Genomic DNA, 19,563 nt, shown 5'->3' on the forward strand with positions numbered 1-19,563 from the left:
TAGGATCCACGCACCGCAGTAGCGATTTTTCTGTCAGTTGCCCGCTGTTCGTAGAAGGAATCGTAAAGAGTCGTTTGTCCGGTGATATTGCGAGATTTTAATGGACGATCCAAACTTAACCTAAACTCGATTTACGTAGATAGAAAGAAATTTGTTCGATTTTTTAGCGGCAGAGTAAACTGCTTACGAATAGCATGAAATATTTTGTTTAGTCGAAAAACGATTTATGAAACTCTCCATCTCCTTTAGAGTATCGAATTATTTCTAGTCGTTTTCACGATCTTACGTAATATGTTGTGATATTAAAAGTTCATCGAAGATCGAACAGAGACTCGTTACCCACTAGCAATTTATTCGTGACGTTAGCACTCGTCCGTTGTAAACGGGTCGCCGTAAACAGTTCAATAAGGAAATATTGCCTGAATGAATCCAATGAAAAATGAAGTCATTCGTCTAGAACAAGTACGTTTTAACCGAGGGAATTATACGCAAAATGTTGAAACAATTTGCAAGTAAAGAAATTTCTTAAATAGACGTTTCTTGCCTTGCTTTCGTCAACAACGAATCAATCAGATACGCGTAATAAATGATCGGCTAACGCGATACGAACAAATTAATTAATCATGCTAATATTGATCTACTTGATATACGTTATTTTTTCTAGGCATAACCAGCAGCATGACGCATTTGGTGAGCGAAGGTGCCACGCCACTTTTAGGCACTAACGAAGCTTTATTGGCTGAAATTAAACGTCTTCGGGAACGTCTGGTTTGCTTGGAGTCTGAAAACGCGGTAATGAGCGCTAAACTGAATCAACAACAGTGGGAAGTTGAGAATCGATTGGCTGAAATCGAGATGCAGATTTGCGGTGCCAGCTCGTCGTCCAGTTTAGAAGATAACAACGAGCGAAATCGAGAAAGTATCATTTAACAAGAAACAAGGCCGCGAGAGCGCGGCAAAACAAAGATAGCGCGAATACGACACTATTTGGCTGACGCTACAGACGACAGGTAAAGTTGTTACCTTACCGCGGTGTTACCTTATTAAAGATGACGAGTATTCGATCGAATGCCGAAGCATTTGTCTCGAAACACCGTTGCTGAGTTTCCAGTCGAAGCAAATTCCGTGTAAAACGTAGCGTATAATTTTTATAATCTCTTCATGCGTGTAAACTTTATTACAGATACGCGGCAGATGACAGAGAAGAACTGGAAGAAACTAGAATCTCCGGTAGATCCAGCGATACGAAATCGATTGGTAGCCTCAGTCAACATTTCTTCGAAAGCGACGAAGACGAGAAATATTACGGCACATGCAATGGTTACGCTTCGCAGCCTGGCAGCAAGTCAAACTTATTGTTATGCAGCGAATGTGATCAGAAAACCCGTACCTGCACGTACAGACCACAAACGCCTGGCTCCTATTCCAGTAGATACGTCGAGGAACGTTTCGACGATCGACTTCAGGAACCAGGAACTTCCCGCACATACAAAAGCCCGATTCATATGTCTTCTCCTCGGTCGGTATGTCACGATCAAGAGCATAGCGGTCAATCTTCCTCGCCTAGGTCGTTGTATCGTGATCAAGAGTATCGAAGAGTTTGGCCCAAGAAATACGATCAGGAGCATGACCGAAGGGACTACGAAGACAGAGATCTAAAGCAGGACGACGACAGTCCTGTCTGCGAAGTCTGTCATGGAAACGGTCATGTGGTTCAATGCGAACATTGCGATTTTTCCAGCGAAGGTGATTTAATATGCTTCCGATGTCAGAGCGACGAAGGTTCGTCGAATGGTCAGAATTGTCCTCGTTGCGAAAAAAATGACAGAATATTATCGAGCAGGGTAGGATCACAAAGGGGAACAACGTCATCGAGCGACGAAGGAAAGTACCCGGTAGATGCTGTAGTCAAAATCCAGGTTAACGACCATATGATCGACGTAGACTCGGATGAGACGCCTGAAAGTGACTTATCAAGTAGTCATCACCACCAGAGGGGTACGATGGACCGACTGGATACTATTGTCGAGACAAAGGGAGACACTGCCAGTGAAAACGACGAGGAAAACGGCGGTACAAAACTAAATGGAACTAACAGCGCAAGATATCTCAATTATATGATCGTACTGTTTCTGTAAATAACATGGTTACGGTAGCTGCAGTTGAGCTATGGATCATGCTGGTAAATGGAGAGTGTTGTTTCGTTGAAATTAGCAGTTGACAGATGACAAACATAGACACACTTGTAATACTTTGCAAGTTTTAAAGCTTCAAATGATTTCATGATATCTATATGACATTGATACTGCACTTATTATGATACTGTTATAATAACATACTATTTATATGCTAGTACTATCGATAGTATACTATTATAACATACTATTACACTCTGTAAAAACAAACCACTTTCTAATAGTATTTCGCTATACTGCATTTAAGCTAAAGCGATATAAAGCAAAATAGAAAAAATATATATCAGAATATATATGTATTACAGGTTCCAATAATTATTCTTTTAACAATTTTTTCACGATACAATAACAAACCGCTGTGTTTGTTTCGAGTAGAATTTTCTAGCAAAGCAAAGTAGTTAACGCTGCCCTGCTAAAATCATGTTTCACCTCTATTGATTATAACTCTGTAATTATTTCTATTTCGATTACGAAGCACGAAGTAAATATAAAATGAAACTTGGAACGATTCGCTACGTTAAAAATTATGATTACCATGAACATTCTCAAGATGGATAAACAGAAACGAAGGAAACGTTAGATCGAAACATTTCAAGGCCCCTTTTATACTCGTATACTATTTGTAAACGCTCTGATGAACGATTTTTAAGGAACATTTAGCGGATCGACTCGCTAATATCCGCAACGACACTCTCCATCCAAGACGAAGCATTTTCAAAAGCGCTAGTTCGCTACACGTGAGAAAAGAATCTATTGATTTTAACGTGTCTGGCGACTTTTCAAAATGTTCCGTGCTTCACAGGTTGCTCGACATCGAAATTCGTTGCCGTATGATATTTTCGGCGCCGTGGCTCAACTCGCATGTAAATAAACTGCCAAAGGAACATTCATCCGTATATCGTAGGGCCGTATAGGTTAATAGATAACTCATAATGTTTAAAATGCTACTTGAGAGAATGAGGAAGAAAGAAAGGAAGATCGAACGAGAGAGTGGAGAGAAGAAAGAGAGAATGAGAGAGGGAGAGATGTTATATTACGTTCGACACGCGCAGCGTTACCATAAGCTGAGATCCATAATGCAACGATCGACACGATTCCATGCGCGACTTTTACAATGGGTTTGTGCAGAAATCGTGCTCGTTTTAACTTGTGTCTTTATCGTCCTTCCATTTATAATTCGTTCCTTTAAAATGTTTTGTACCAAATTCGCTTTATTTCCCTTGAGGTAGGTAATCTTCATCGTTGGTATAGAAGATACAATTACAATGAACGAGAAAGAAATTAGTTGATTTATTATATATCGTTTGTTACGTGCAGTTATCGAAACAAATCGAACGTATTAATTGGAGATGTGTGATCTGTGTTTGACATGTACTTCGAATCTTTCATTTATCAACCGATAGAGATTTGTACACAAACCTGAGTAACTCATGTTCGGGACCAACTAAAGCCACCATCTGCATCACTGCTTCCGATTTCTGCTTTCATTTCTGGTCATTAGATTTCATACTTTTTTCGTTTTCTTTCTTTTTTTTACATACACGGAATACGAGAATAGCGTAGATAACTCGTATATGTTTCACTTATAGAAATTCTACGGAGTAATTTCATTTCAATGATACGCGTTGGTTAAAGAAAAGGTTTATCAGAAAACTAGCGCTGAAACGTTGGCGAGATAATTTACACGATCAAATTGAATCTCACTACCACTGTACGTGTAATTTTATTTTTTTACACATCTTTCCTTTCGACGTGCCGAAACCAAAACACATAGGAATTACGAACGTGAATATATTTCAAGCGGAGCAAAGCATTCATAACGAGTCGTATTATCAGCTTGGAAAGTTTCAATTCGGATGAACGACGATAGAATTACTTGTCCTCGTACTAACAAACCATTTCTCCTCGAGGGCCTCAACAACGGGACCGAATTTCTCCAGATTCGAAAAATCGAAACGGGATCACAACCCTTCTTCCCTGTTTCCCCCATGTTTATAACATCATGTTATGTTCATAATATAATACGATTTCGCGATCGACATTTTTCCCATTTATTCGGCTCGCTATTTTTCGAAATCAGTAAAGATCGAAATAGTATCGACGATAACTAACATTGCGGAAATTATTCAAATGTTGCTTTAAACGTTGTTCTCCGAGTCTCCAAGAAAGAGTTATTTTTCTATTTTTTACTTTTCAATCGTGAACGCATACGGAGTTTCTATTCGAAGTTTCATATCCATTCTAGTCGCGATCCTTGATATAGCGTTCGAGGAACAAAGTTGACAAATATCTTTCCTCGAGAATTATTTAGATAACATAAAGAGGTGCAAAAACAACAAAAAAAAAACACCACACTCATTAAATATCCGTATTAATTGTGGGGGAAATAATAAACTGCAGACTCGCCCGTTTGTATTATAGAGACAGCTAAGAAGAAGGCGGTGTAAATCCTTCGAACTGCGAAATACGAAACGATTTGTAATAAGGATAGCGACTTTTTTAGTATTTATAAACCATCGAATAGACTTTAATAGTTAAATACATTTTTTTAACGTTCACTTTCCCACTTTGTAAGCAGAGCGCACGTTTACCGCTTCAACCGACGAGATTTCCATTTAACGAACGAAACGCGTAAATCCGCTGAAAGACGAGAGGAGAAAAGCAGCCACCAGGTAGAGAAGAAACGCGCAAAGGGGTATATTGCATAGTCATCTAGCTAGCTTCGAACACTATCGAGGGACGTATTTCATGCGAAAGATTCCGCGGGATTAGACTTATATCAATCTACACATGGTATTCACAGCGACAGACATTATCAAGAATACAGCGCAAAGTCCAAGCGAATAATCGTTAAGATACACCAGTATCCGAAAACCTATCTTACCTTGAAGCAAGGGCGTAATAACTCGAAGGGTGGAAGAAATTATATATCGTATTATCAGGATGTTTAAATTCCGCAAGCGACTAAAATTAAATACCTGTGCTGTGTACATATCGCGAACACGGATTTTCTCCATTCCTATATAATTGCGTAAGCAAAGAAATTTTTAAGAGTTTAAGAATCGATCGAAAGAAGTAGCGGTTAACCGCGTTTCAAGAAAGATATTTGCTTCTCTTAGCATCAGAGCTGCTCTCTTCCTTTGTAATTTGTTTTATGGAAAATCCATCGTTATTATGGAAAGAAACTCTTCTGGTAAATAAAAAGTAATAATATATCGATAATGTTACTAAATGGTATAATGTTTAAAGGATTAGAGGGTCAGAGTAGGTCGAGTTACTTCGTCTTTGCGACGAGGTATCGGGTGTACTATTGTTCTACTGCCATGTTCTAAAACTAGGAAGAACATTGAAATCATTGAATACCCTAGTCCTATGCATCGTCGTATAAGATCATTACACAGGAGACACTGGACGATTAAACTGTCTCTTTCTCTCTCTTCGTTTTATAGAAGTTTTGCACGCGATCGCGCTTATTTCCGATCGAGTGTCGATTTATCGGCGAGGCGCAACGTCGTGAAAATCCATTTTGATCGGTGGATGCGGTTGAAGATGCAACGGTATCGCTGGCGACTACGATAAAACGAAGAGAGAACGTTGAATCGCATTCGAATAGGACAAGAGGAGTGCGTTTAATCAGCAGCCTTACTTATACAATTATTATCTACATTATTGTACTAAATTTATAAGCATGATTTGTGTACGTATATGTATGTCGACGTACTTTTGATTATAGCCTTGAGAGAATGCTGTGGACAACGATAATCTCTGAGCAACGTATGGCTTGGTGTAGTACGTTTCCGGATAATTATTGTACCTTCGGTTACGAAGAATACGTTCCGTTTATTTTTCTTGCTCGATACTCGTACCATTGATAAATCTAAAATTCTAGGCTATTTAAATGGCTGTGATACGTGTACGTTCGTAATTTATTACTCGTTGCCAAATATGTACTTAGTACTTCACGCAATACGATGATTTATTTGTATCGTTTGTATCGTTTGCGTATAACAATGTATTTCTAAGCTGTCTCTACGGATACGTTAGGAAACGATACCCTTCAATTATTTAGCCAGTTGCTCCGAGTCACGTGTTATTTCATAGTGTAAAATATTCCAGAGCACAGCATTGAAACTGCTGATGAACAATTTGCGACTTTACCCAATATTATAAGCCTTCCGATATCTTATCATGTATCAATATCGTTTCAGAGATACTAGATTTATAGTTGAACACTTTAAGCTCCATCTTCGACAAAAGTGTCTTACCTATAACACGGGCGAACAAAATAAAACGATAACCCTATTAGTGTAGCTGCTAATTCGGTATTTGTATACACTCCTTTTTGTTATTTATCGATTTACCGAGACCCGTCTAATTAATTAAAAGCGACGTTCGTCGAGAAACGCGTGTGTACATATACGTATATCAGTTTCATTCGCGACGATAGAATATCAGGATGGCGCGGTAAAGGGAAACAAAGACGAGAATGTAGTGTCTCTGAAACCTTGGAACGCGGGCGAGGAGCGAGTTCGACGATTCGCGTGATCGAGCTCGCTTCTGCTCGCCTTAGTTTTTATTCGATTTTGAGAAACTCGAATTTACACGATCGATAGAACTAACTCGGATGATCTTCGCGGTATAAATCTCCTCACGACTGTTTGCATGATATTGATTTTATTGAAGATGTTTATCGGTGTTACAAAAGAGCTGAGACGCGCGTGAATGCACGAGTCGTTGGATGTGGTCGTCTCGCATTGCAGCGGGCACGATTCGTGAAAGTTTGTTGATAATCGATCGACGTGGTCCGATCGGCAGGTCGATTCCCGTTATACTATCCGATCGATATCTTATGCATGGAAACCTCCCAATCGCCTAATTCATATTGTTACGCGTGTTGTATGATTTCGTTTGAGCGAATATCGGACAAAATGCACGGACACTCGATGGAACCACGTACGTTCGGGATCGATGGTTCGAAATACTTCGTCGGCTAGCGATCCTTGCGAGAATTTCTCTGATCATTTTGTGGATCATCGTCCTCTTGCGCAATGATTTGCAACTTGTGCCAACACGATAACACGACCGTCTTCCTCGCACTCCTCTCGAAGTATATATCTGTCGATGTTCGCCAATCCTTGTCGTTGGTTACTAATTTCGTTTTTACGTCGTGTGTCTTCGGTTGTTTCATTGGTACCGATTAGTATCGAGAATTTAGCAGATAATAACGAATAAGTATTTACGAATATTGTTTACGAATAAGTGCCAATATTATACAGGAAGTATATTTGTTACATGTATTCACGAGATTTTATAAATAAGAGTATTAATCGTCAATTACAAATACAATTTAACCATTTATTTTATATCGAATGAATGTTTATCTACTTTACAACCTACAATCTTGCTTCTATAGATCCAAGAAATTCGTTCGCATTGAAATCAGGAACATTTCTCTCGCCGCAGTTTTGCTCGCGTGGTGCGTAGATATTTTTGAAATTCCTAAAGTTTCTCGATGTTCTCTTTCAACGATATACGCACCGTATCGTGATACGTCTGTTTTCCACAAAATGATTCAGAAAATTCTTAATTTATTAATTCGGAGTTTGCGTAAAGTAATATATTAGGCCAGTTCATATCAAGCGATTAATTATGTGTAAATAGTTCGAATAACGTAAAGAATATTGTTCGGAATTAAGTGAAAATTATTATACATGTTGGTAAATTAGAGGTATTTCGATTATTCGTTGTGTTACACGTATTCGGCTCATAATTCGCATGGGTTTCGACAACCATTGAATCTCTGAAAAGTAGATGATACAAATTCGGCAAACGTTACATGTAACGCTATCAACACCCTGCTATTCTTTCCGGGACTATGTGATCCGAAATGAATGTTACATTTCGATGGATACTATTGAAATATAAATAGTTTTTCGATGTTTGATTTCGGTACTCTATATAGTGTTACTACCTTTGTGTATCCCGCGCTTTTTACCAATCAAATATTCCAATGAACGAAGACGTAGAGCCGAGGAGAACAGCAGGGTTAAACTCAGTTGAAAGATCGTTTTAAAACGAGCAGCGTAACTTCGTTGGCTCGCAAACCAGTGATTTTTTCATATATTATATAAACAACGATTTTAAACGATTGTCATTTTCTTCGATATACGATTACTTTTGTCATACGATTAAAGATATCTATCGGTTTTTTGAGCCGAATATGTCCGAAAGCACCGAAACGTTCGAGTCTAATCGACTTCGGCTTTCGAATGAAATTCTCAATAGTTTATCCGTAATCGGCTCGACTTAAGTATCGATTAACCATTGAAAATTAAACGTGTTTCCGTATTCGTCATCTTACTACCTCGGTTTCTTATCGCGGCGCTTTAGCGTTAAAATAAGCTATCCGATAAAAATAAAAGAGGGGGAGGGAGGGAGAGAAAAAAAAAGAAGAAGAAACAAGAGGCGAGTCTCTTAATGAATGGTCACTCAGGAATAAAGTTATAATGTAATAACAGTTGCGATATTGAATATTAACATTTAACGAACAATTTTTTGTAAATAGGAGTATAATTACAAATAAATATAGATATATGATGATGAATATATATGATAATAGTATGAACACGTATAGAAGCTGCGTGCAGGGTTATACAAAAGGTGTCGTGCGATCGGAGTGTCGTTTCTTTCAACAAAAAGTTTACCAATGTACAAAAGGGAAATTAGTGGAGAAACCGATCGTTTCTCGAAGCGAGGAAAGCGTATAGCGGATCGTGTGCGTGCCAAGAAAAATAGTAATCGTTGTTTCAATAGCCGGAAAAGAGAAAAGCAGCGTTGGTGTACGAGATACTCGTTCGAACTTCGTTGGAACCGTTTTTCCCTTTTCCTTCTTTCTTTTTTTTTTTTTTTTATCGTAACATTTCTCCGATCTAACGCCTGAACGATGTCATCCTGCGCAACTTTACGATTGCCCCAATAAAAGATAACAAGCCTGCGAGATAGTAATGCGTGAATGAAGCGGTATCTATATGTATACGTGTGTACACGAGGGACGAGGTAAGAAAGAGCGGGAACAAGAAATAAGAGAGAATGTAAACGCGTGGAAGATACGTTATGCGAGAGAGTCTACTTCCGATTACAAAGAATTGACCAAAACGTCTGCATTAAGGTTAGAGCGCGACATACGTTAAACGATCGTGACTGTCAGAAGGGAGACAACAATCGAGCTAACGGGAATCACAAATAAAATTTAAAAAGAAGAAAAAAGAGAGAGAGAGAGAAAACGAGAAAGGAGAAAAAGATATCACGGCGAGAACACGACTGTAACCATACAATTATCAATTAGACTCGTAACGAGTATACATTGCGTGTATCATCGACTATGTACTGGAACATGAATTATGTCTACCCGCGCGATTACGCGTGAATTTTTGTCCATTTCTACACGTATATCCGTTTCCTCCTCGACGATAGAAGTTATTTTTAAATTTTCGAAACTTAGCTACGCCGCTCCCACGTGCGAGTGTCTGTACGATCGGATGTCAGTAGGAATTCAGAAATATAAATAGACGATTGAAGTTGGCAAGATGTATCCTTCGACAAACACCTCTCTGCCTATATATGGCAAAAGATTCTCACTTTTCTTTTTCCTTTCTTCTACGCACAGTTGCGTCGACCAGCGTCCCTTTTTTCTTCCCTATCAGTATATACATACGCAGTATGATTCACAGTACGATTTGCTACCTGCACGTTATATCGGTACATTATTTAATTCGTTTGCCGGCTCTAATAGCCATAGGTTTCTCAACTAACGGATTATAGTCCCTTTCTTTCTTACTTTTCTTTCTGTTTTATTATGGCGCGTCTGTGGCGAGATCGATCGAGTATTTTCTATGTTTCAGTCAGTCTTCCTGCATATCTGCGTGCATCTGTAATATATATAAGGTTTGTATCGGCTTATTTGTGTCATGAGTCATGTTATTTGAGTCATGAAACTCGCAAACCAAATTTATTGCCAGATCAACAGTTACGTTTTGATAATATCACAATCGTTTATATCGTATTCGGCTGAAAGGACACGCGTCGGAAGAAATAATTATTCATCGTCTTTTATTTGTACTTATTGCTCGATAGAATTTCTAGTTGTAACGTTTCCAGCGAAACATTCGATTCAAAATGAATGAATTTTAATTCGTAAGTACACATTCTTCCGGAGCAACGCTGACCACGAGAACGATCGAATCTCTTTCCGCAGAATAATGGATCCAGGAAACAGGGATCTCCCCTCTTTCGTTGCGCATAGCAACATCGAATACCAAGAGTCAATAAAAACTGATACTTTTCTTTGTCAAAAATTGATCAATACGAACTTTGAAAAGCGATTTCGTTTCGTTTGAACATGGCTACACTAATCACGTTTGAACTTCGTTCTCGTTCCGAAACATATCTTAACGTATCTTTGTTAGTTGTTTTATATTCGCTGGTAATCTTATAACGTTAACACGATTACGCATATAATTGAAATTGATTTTTAGCTGTCTAAAACGAAGAACGTAAGTGTAGTAAAAAGCTGGAGGTAACTAAGGACGAAAAGCTTTTCCAAGATTTTATCTTTTCAAATACCTCAAAAATTGAATGTTACTGTCCCCTGACTCTGCCTTTGCAAACTTCTAGTATGATTCATGAACAGTATTAGCGTAGTATGAAGTTCAGTACTCGCGTACAAAGCAAATGATGCATAATGAGTCGTCCGTTATTTTCAATGATTCATTCACCGGTTTGCAGAGAATCTGATTACATAACATGCCGTAACAAACAATAATTCTTCTCTCCATATCGGTGTCATAGGATACTTTTCATGCTCGAAACTAAGCACGGCAAACCCCCAATTGGATATGTAACGCGTATTGTTATTAAATATATCAATAATTTAGAAATAAAAAAAGAACAATGGATTAACAAGTATACCTTATATAAAAAATATAAAAATCGTATACCTTATGTATTCATTAACTATATTACGCAATTAATGTATATTCAATATTAATTATGTCGTATAATCTCGAATCATATTTCACGATAAAATAATAAATATTTTGTGATTAATAATTAACATTAAAATGCGTATGAATATTTTCAGACGACTATTAAGTCGCAGTTTCCAAAGATTTTACAAAGCAATATATGAACGTAATACCGTTATATTATCTATATTATATGTATGTGTTTGTAATACTCGTAGATTTGAAATATTATAGCAGAAGGGAAAAATATTATAATAAATATAGAAAAATATAGTGTGATAAATGAAAAAATTTAAGAAAGCTATGTTCTATTGTCGCCACCGGAAAGGTATTGTAGCAGCAATCCAGGGCTGTAACAAGGTACCATCAGTGGCCTTGAACGTTTATCCGAGATTCATCTTCATACTTTTCACGGCGAATAATTCTTGAATTATCGATATTGAAAGATTCAAAGATTAAGGAGAAAAGTATAGAATCACAAAAAATAGGTATCACCTTCCATATCAAAAAATAAATAATTTCATTATTTAACAAACGTTAATTTCATATCGAATATTTTAGAAAATTTTTGCTAAGAAGAAATAGAAAGTCTTATTGCCAAGGCGTTTTCGCAGGTAAAGCCATAAAACGGCCATTGTAAAAATTTGACCTGCTCCAAAGTATTCTCGCCATATGCTAAGACACTAAGATACATATCGAAAGGCATTGCAGTTTACAGTGCTTTGGAACTGTACTTATATTTTACTTATCTTTATATATTATCTCTCGATATATTATGCAATTTATTTTCCAACATTTTCTTGTGATATCGCCGTTTAATCTTTGTTATTCTATTTAGATAAATTTTTAACTTGTCATAGTAAAAAAAAAAAAATAATAAAAACACTGTTACTTAGAAATTTATATATATAAAAAAAAGTTAATAAAAATACGCGTGCACATTAATATGCTTATATCATCGAATACCGATTGTATCAATAATTATATCATAAAAAAATAGCTTTGAAGTATGATTTATATATATATATATATATGTATGTCGGAGACGAAAGGACATCGGGGTCTTTCTTTCGGAATGTTGAGGAAGGTCCTTGATACTTTAGTCCAGACTTTTTATCATAGCTTTTTTTTTTTTTATTTATTAAAATTTACAATAAATTCTCGCATTGAGAATTTTCAGTAATTCGTGCTTAAATAACAAGACCGAGAAATAGTTCATGATTTAATGCAAGCATGGGTGCCCGAGATTTATGACAGTGAGCTTAGGCTCGAAGTGACAACGGGTCGCTGAAGGTAGCCACGGTCACGGAAGGGACGTGTACCTGACAAAGGTACGGAGTAATTAAATAGCTCTCTTTAAAAACAAAGATTAGCCCGAAGGGTGCAGAGAGGTACGGAGAGGAGTATATAAGGGCAGTTCCACTTGGACTGAGCTTCAGTCTAATAAGTTCTAGTTGTGCTGGAGACAAGTTGTGCTGTACGTTGAGATACATCCGAATCTTGAATCGGTAAGTTGAGTTCGACTTAAACTGTGGCAGAAATCGCATTCCTCGTCCCGTTGACCGTGGATTCGTTATCGAACCTAAATTCATCGTCATCGACATCTCGATTATCTCATCACCGCTATTACTTGTTAAACTCTGTAGTAATTTCATTTGTATCAGTAAGATATCATCTATAGCGCGTAACAACGATGGCCAATTCACGGGAAGATTCATTATACGCCCCTAACTCTAACGATAACCCGACATATACATATGTATTAAATATAAAATATCGAATTCTTTATTCACGCGGTAATCTATATTGGCTAAATTGGTAGATTGTAATATATCTATATTGCTTTTGAAATGAAATTGCATTGAACTCGTCTAGTCATCGCTTATAGAACACTGTGGTAAAAGAAGAATGTCGACGAAAATCAAATATTGCTTCGTATTATTGTTTGATATTGTAAAATTTGGCAGATTCGGGGTTGTGATATTAATTTTACCGTTACGAATACATTAATGCATCCCCGAATGTAGCGTGCTGACATTCTCTTGCTTGAATATCCCTATCTTTTTCTCAATTCTCTACTCACACATATGCACGCATCCCAGGACTATCTATACATACATATATATGAGTCTCGGCACGCCTGTTGTTGCTGCGTAACCGTAATCTCAAACCCAGCGCTTCGTCCTCTTAAAAACTCCAATTTCACTGGTTATTAAAACCGATAATTTTTTACAAGCTTATGAAAACCGTGTTAACCAATATTTTCAATAATTCAGAAAATCATTAGCTGTACGACAAACAAGATAAATAATACGGAAAATAATGGTATATCGTTTTGCAAATGATCAATATGGTGAGGGCGCTGGCTTCGAGGCTATAGTAGGAAAGCCGTATGCGCATGTCACTTCACTTGGACGATCTCTTTCTGTCGTAGCATCTGGAGGTGAGAGGTTGTACGAGGTTTACGCACAAGAACATAATCCGTCGATTTTCTTACCGGAAAGGTAGCATCGGACGTCAGGTACGGAATAAAACGACGCACGAAATACGGGCGAAATGTGTTGTGATAACAGTTTCTCTGAAATGTTATTTTTCTCGGTGAATTACAATATTAAAAAATGGGCGCGTGGTTGATCGTTATATTTGCCGGCTGTTCAAATACGGACCACATGCTGATTTTCGTTGAAATCGTTCGTCATATCTTTCGGGGAAAACGCGTCGAATCTCGCGATTGATTGTTCGATCGTACGAAACAATTCACGCGAATAAACGAATAACTAGTTGAATGTGATTTTTAAATTAAAAAATTAGAAAAACTCAAATAACCGGATGCAGTATGGCGGTCGCTTGTCAGGACTGGAGTTACGGTCACGAGTTCGAGCATTGCTGGAATTCCGTTCGTGATGTAAAATCTTTTCTAGTTCAGGAATTTCTAAAAGCACCAACGAAAGTAATTTTACATGTATGATCGAAAAGGAGCTGTAATTGTGGCTTCAACATTTCTCTAAGTACGGTATCCAGATACGTGATGCGTATACTGGAAATCGTGTGCAATGACGACATTGTGGGACGACTCTTCGCCAACAATGGAGTTTGCTTGCTGATTTCCAGTGTGGTGGATCGTTAAATCAGTCAATTTTCTTTACTGTTGCGAAGTTCATAGCTGTGTCAAAGTGATAATAAGTGGAAATTATATTGTGCGAAACTTGGTAATTGAACAGTATATCTGTATCAATTTATCGTACAGTAATTGCATAATATACAATTTTGTAACGCGTTTTTTTATACATAATTTTCCAGATTGTAAATATTTCTAACCTTTTGTATATGATTAATTAATATTAATTTTGTTTTCGACACGATTAAATGCTTTTAAAGTTACCTTATTGATACTGTAAAGCAGTTGTTCACGTGTAATTAAAATATATATTACTTTTAACGGAAATTTTTAAATAATTAGTAAAGTTTAAATATATATAGCATAGTACAGCTTTTCTCATTGGGAATTATTGAAAGTAATAAGTAACGTAGCATTGTGCAACGCCAAGCGTCAAGCAATTCTGGCAACGTTGCAGCTCTTCTCATCACGTACAAAATGGCTGCCAGTTCCGTTCTCGAATATTCAGATACCGCCACGTGGACGTTAATACGGACACCTGCTGCTTTCTCGATAGAGAAAAAAAAACAAAAATCGCCAAACTGTATATTGTTAACAAAAATTAATATTTTTAAATGAAATTTTAAACAATCGAGAAAATTTTTAATCGTAAAATAAATTTGAATTTTGTTCGCACGCATTGTATAGATGTGATCTTTAATTTAGGATGATTTTTCGTTTACAGACAATAAAATTAATTTTGATATTTAATTGTTTTAATGATTTTCTGATATGTTATTTTGTTTCAGAGTTAACCAGTAAGGTTCTACAAAAACTCCATAATGGGTAAAGAGAAGATTCATATTAACATTGTCGTCATTGGACATGTCGATTCTGGAAAGTCAACCACCACTGGTCATTTGATCTACAAATGCGGTGGTATCGACAAACGTACCATTGAAAAATTCGAGAAGGAAGCCCAGGAAGTAAGTAATTAATGCATATAGCGATATTCAGAAGGAAACAAAGATTATATTAGTTACAATTACTTCTAAAAATTTAGCAAAGCCTTGTCACTGGTAATTTGTTTCCTTAGTACAGTGATAATTAGATATTGCTTTCTAAACAAAACAGCTGGTTACTTGTTGCACTTTTTAAATGTAAAGCATTATGAAATTTTAGATGGGCAAAGGTTCCTTTAAATATGCCTGGGTATTGGATAAACTGAAGGCTGAACGTGAACGTGGTATCACTATTGATATTGCTCTGTGGAAATTCGAAACTTCCAAGTACTATGTTACTATTATTGATGCTCCTGGACATAGAGATTTCATCAAGAACATGATTACCGGTACTTCTCAAGCTGACTGTGCCGTATTGATCGTTGCTGCTGGTACTGGTGAATTTGAAGCTGGTATTTCAAAGAATGGACAAACCCGTGAGCATGCTCTGCTTGCTTTTACTCTTGGTGTGAAACAACTGATTGTTGGTGTTAATAAGATGGACTCCACTGAGCCACCATACTCTGAAACTCGATTTGAGGAAATTAAGAAAGAAGTATCATCTTACATTAAGAAGATTGGATACAATCCTGTTGCGGTAGCATTTGTGCCAATTTCTGGCTGGCACGGAGATAATATGTTGGAGGTTTCTGCAAAAATGCCTTGGTTCAAGGGATGGACTGTCGAACGCAAGGAAGGCAAAGTTGAAGGAAAATGCCTCATTGAAGCTCTTGATGCCATTCTTCCACCTACTAGGCCTACAGACAAGGCTCTTCGTCTTCCCCTTCAGGCAAGTCTCCAATCGAATTTCATAGCTGAATTTTTATTTGTTTTATATGATGATAACATTATTCGCTCATTCGCGGTTTCCACCGGAGAATTTTCTAATTTGATGACGGTTAGAGACGTCTGACTAAATCTAATCTTTCAAAAATTATTCCTGTCTTGAAAGGTGGCATATAGTAATATTATTAAATATGATTGTAGGATGTATACAAAATTGGTGGTATCGGAACAGTACCAGTTGGTCGTGTTGAAACTGGTGTGTTGAAACCAGGTATGGTTGTCACATTCGCTCCTGCTGGTTTGACCACTGAAGTTAAGTCCGTTGAAATGCATCACGAAGCTTTGCAAGAGGCTGTTCCTGGTGATAATGTCGGTTTTAACGTAAAGAACGTGTCCGTCAAGGAATTGCGTCGTGGCTATGTTGCTGGTGACTCGAAGAACAATCCACCTAAAGGAGCTGCTGATTTTACTGCACAGGTATATATTTGATAATACGCTAAAAACTAGAAACCAGCTTGGGCAAATTATTATCGATTAATTTGCACGATGATGAGAACTTATTAACTTCATTCGCGGTTTCCACCGGAAAGTCTTTTAAGGCTTATTGACGGCCGAAGGCGACTGAGTGCAATTTGTTAAATACTTTTTATGTGAATACTTACATCTATTTACCTATTTTATACCTACTTATATCTTAATTCTAAACAAAATTAATTATGTTTATGTCTGTTTTAGGTTATTGTGTTGAACCACCCTGGTCAAATCAGCAATGGATATACACCAGTGTTGGATTGTCACACTGCACATATTGCGTGTAAATTCGCTGATATCAAAGAAAAGTGTGACCGTCGTAATGGAAAGACCACTGAAGAAAATCCTAAAGCTATCAAGTCTGGAGATGCTGCCATTGTTATGCTTGTACCAAGCAAGCCTATGTGCGTTGAGGCTTTCCAAGAATTCCCGCCTCTGGGGCGTTTTGCTGTTCGTGACATGCGTCAAACGGTAGCCGTCGGTGTTATCAAGGCTGTCACTTTCAAAGACGCTACTGGCAAGGTCACCAAGGCTGCCGAGAAGGCCCAGAAAAAGAAATAACTAGTTTCCGTACATGTGTATCGCCAGATGGGCTTGGGCGTATAGTAGCTGATATAGTTTGCTTCCTTTCTTCACGTTCCTCGCATAAGAATAACGTCGTTACGTTGTCGCCATTGGAGACTGCAATATTTTCTACGAAATCGCGACCGATAATTAGAGATAATAGAATTGATAAAGAATCGCGACGACTAGCATTTTTTGTGCATGTAATTGCATACTCGCCACATTTTTTTGATATTCGTGTATTCCATTTATCAAAATGGTTACTTCGTCACTTTTCTCATCGCAAAGAATTTCGTAGGAAAGGTAAGCCAACAATGGTTTGCAAGCGGATGTTTTTCTCGCCTGTGAGTTCCGTGAGAAAAGAAAGTAAACTATAAAAAGTTACTTATTACCTAGTCAGGTAACTGGGAAGTGATAGCAAATAGGTCACATTTTCCAATCAAATTTGGATTGAAATTACCAGCTGGTTTTACGATTACGATTTGTTTCCGAATTGCTTTGTAAAATTCCATTGAAGAAACTTAGAAATTTTTAAAGCTTTTAACTGAGTCGCGGTGCATCGATACAAAATAATCGAACAGTGACTGAAAGGAAAATGATAATTTTATTACGAATTTGAATGGGTGATGAAATCTGTTTTTCTATTACTTTCAAATTGCCTGGCTATAGGTAAGGAATTGAACTATAAAAATATATATACACAAAACACTTTTCTATGATATACGTCTTTACAAAGATTTACCTTATCTTTTTACACGTCCTCTATATTAAAAAGAAGTATGTGCGGAAATATGATTGCTCTACAATGGTGCAACACTTTTAGCCATGATTTTCCGATTGAAATTGGTTTAACAACGGTTTTGTGTACATACCTATAAATAACAATAATAAAAATAAAGGAGATACGGAAACTATTTCATGTATATAGTATTTCAATACACCATTACCCTTGTATTATGGAAATATTTTATGTCTTTGACAATATTAGTTATAAAATATCACATATGCATATAAGAACTATATTGATCAAGCATTTGAAAACAATTCCAATAGACCAAAAGCTTAATTCTTATTTATTAATGGATCATAAGGTCGATTGAAATTTACTTCTGTTGCAAAATATGTACTCAGATGTGACTTAACGATTTATTTTCACGAAATTAGTTGTAAAGTGCATTTTTTATTCAGATGATATATATCTGTGCAAAGAAAATATGTAATAGAATCCGGTCGAACATTTTCAGAAACAAATTGATAGTGGAATCTGGTTCGGAGCGATATTTAGCGACCGAAACAATTTTCCTCTGGTGTTTTTTAAACAAATATCGATCGAATGTAGAAAACAAGTTGGATAAAGAGAAGTGGGCGATCAGATCTTCTGTCAGGCGAAGATAGTAGTAGTGTGCGGCATGGATAGAGAATACGAGCGATGCTAGAACTAGACAAACATGGCTGCTCTAAGGAATGGTTTGTTGTTATGTTCGAATTTTCTTTCAAGTAGCACAAAATTTGCAGCATGCGAGGTAAGTAGAAATAAGTTTTCAAGTTTTTCCATATATAATATTTTTACTTCGTGGTGTAATATATTTTAGTAAACCGTATTGTTTCCAATAGATTTTCTTTTTAGTATATTCTTTGGTTAGTTCCAGCAAATACGTAACAAATATGTTGGTCGGTGGATGATTCGTGATATTAAACGAAGAAAAATGGCAAAAGACTATGCGGAAGAACGACTGCGACTTTTAGCTATGAAAAGAAATACCATTTTGCCATTGGAAATTCGAGTACGTCATATATACTTTATATAACCTCAAAGTGTGATATAAGCATATGAAAAAATTTGTTACGTTGAAAGGATTAGACGACTACAGCTATTGGTTTTTGTTTATTAAATCTACTTTGCTATTTCAGGAAGAAATTAATCAACAATTTGATAAGATAATTCCACGTCAGACAGCTTTAAGACAATTAACAGCACGGTGTGTACTAACTTCTCGTGGACATGGTGTTGTCTATAGGTGGAGATTATCAAGAATTATGTTCAGGGAGTTGGCTGATTCTAACAAATTATCTGGTGTACAACGTGCAATTTGGTAGAGATTATATGTACAATGGTGTTTCAGTTCTTTTGTTGAAAAAATGTGAAATAAATACAACATAATTAATGTATCAGCTTGTAAAAAAGAACTTCTGATAAAGTAAGAAGAAATTCTTTTTTATAAGGAGCTAATACTAAAAACACTCTTAAGAGATATGTTTCTAAAAACATTTCATAGCATAAAGAAGACATTAGCCCAGTAAAATACTTTAGGATTAGCGTATGTTGTGATTTTTATTTACCCATACCATGTTTCAAGAAATGATAA

At 36.7% G+C, this 19,563-nt stretch overlaps 3 protein-coding genes across 6 annotated transcripts in view; all 3 read left to right on the plus strand.

Moving 5' to 3' along the window:
* Positions 1–7,565, plus strand: part of LOC117166140 (uncharacterized) — a 116,086-nt gene extending 108,521 nt beyond the window's left edge. The window contains exons 13-15 of one of the 2 annotated variants that reach the window (XM_076625948.1): positions 665–874; positions 950–1,010; positions 1,184–7,565. In XM_076625948.1, the coding sequence (XP_076482063.1) occupies positions 665–874; positions 950–1,010; positions 1,184–2,138 (1,226 nt within the window). In that variant the 3' untranslated portion in view covers positions 2,139–7,565. Of the gene's footprint in view, positions 1–664; positions 1,011–1,183 lie in introns of both variants that reach the window. The other variant, XR_013060535.1, reaches the window with a different exon arrangement.
* Positions 7,566–13,609: 6,044 nt separating this feature from the next.
* Positions 13,610–18,111, plus strand: EF1a-F2 (elongation factor 1-alpha F2). Of its 3 annotated transcripts, none has more exons than XM_033349497.2 (5): positions 13,610–13,739; positions 15,125–15,301; positions 15,498–16,106; positions 16,304–16,579; positions 16,838–18,111. In XM_033349497.2, exons 2-5 carry the CDS (start codon positions 15,158–15,160, stop codon positions 17,192–17,194), a joined length of 1,386 nt encoding a protein of 461 aa, XP_033205388.1. In that variant the 5' UTR covers positions 13,610–13,739; positions 15,125–15,157; the 3' UTR covers positions 17,195–18,111. The 3 variants fall into 3 exon arrangements, with proteins under 3 accessions (XP_033205388.1, XP_076481932.1, XP_076481933.1); XM_076625817.1 differs by lacking the exon at positions 13,610–13,739 and adding an exon at positions 14,277–14,427; XM_076625818.1 differs by lacking the exon at positions 13,610–13,739 and adding an exon at positions 14,895–14,919.
* Positions 18,112–18,569: 458 nt separating this feature from the next.
* On the plus strand, positions 18,570–19,518 carry mRpS14 (mitochondrial ribosomal protein S14). Its single transcript, XM_033349494.2, has 3 exons — positions 18,570–18,720; positions 18,841–18,981; positions 19,109–19,518. The coding sequence occupies exons 1-3, from the start codon at positions 18,646–18,648 to the stop codon at positions 19,292–19,294; spliced, it is 402 nt and encodes a 133-aa protein (XP_033205385.1). The 5' UTR covers positions 18,570–18,645; the 3' UTR covers positions 19,295–19,518.
* Positions 19,519–19,563: the final 45 nt, after the last annotated feature.

The sequence above is a fragment of the Bombus vancouverensis genome, chromosome 17 (genome assembly GCF_051014615.1).
Source record: "Bombus vancouverensis nearcticus chromosome 17, iyBomVanc1_principal, whole genome shotgun sequence".
NCBI classification, from domain to species: Eukaryota; Metazoa; Arthropoda; class Insecta; order Hymenoptera; family Apidae; genus Bombus; species Bombus vancouverensis.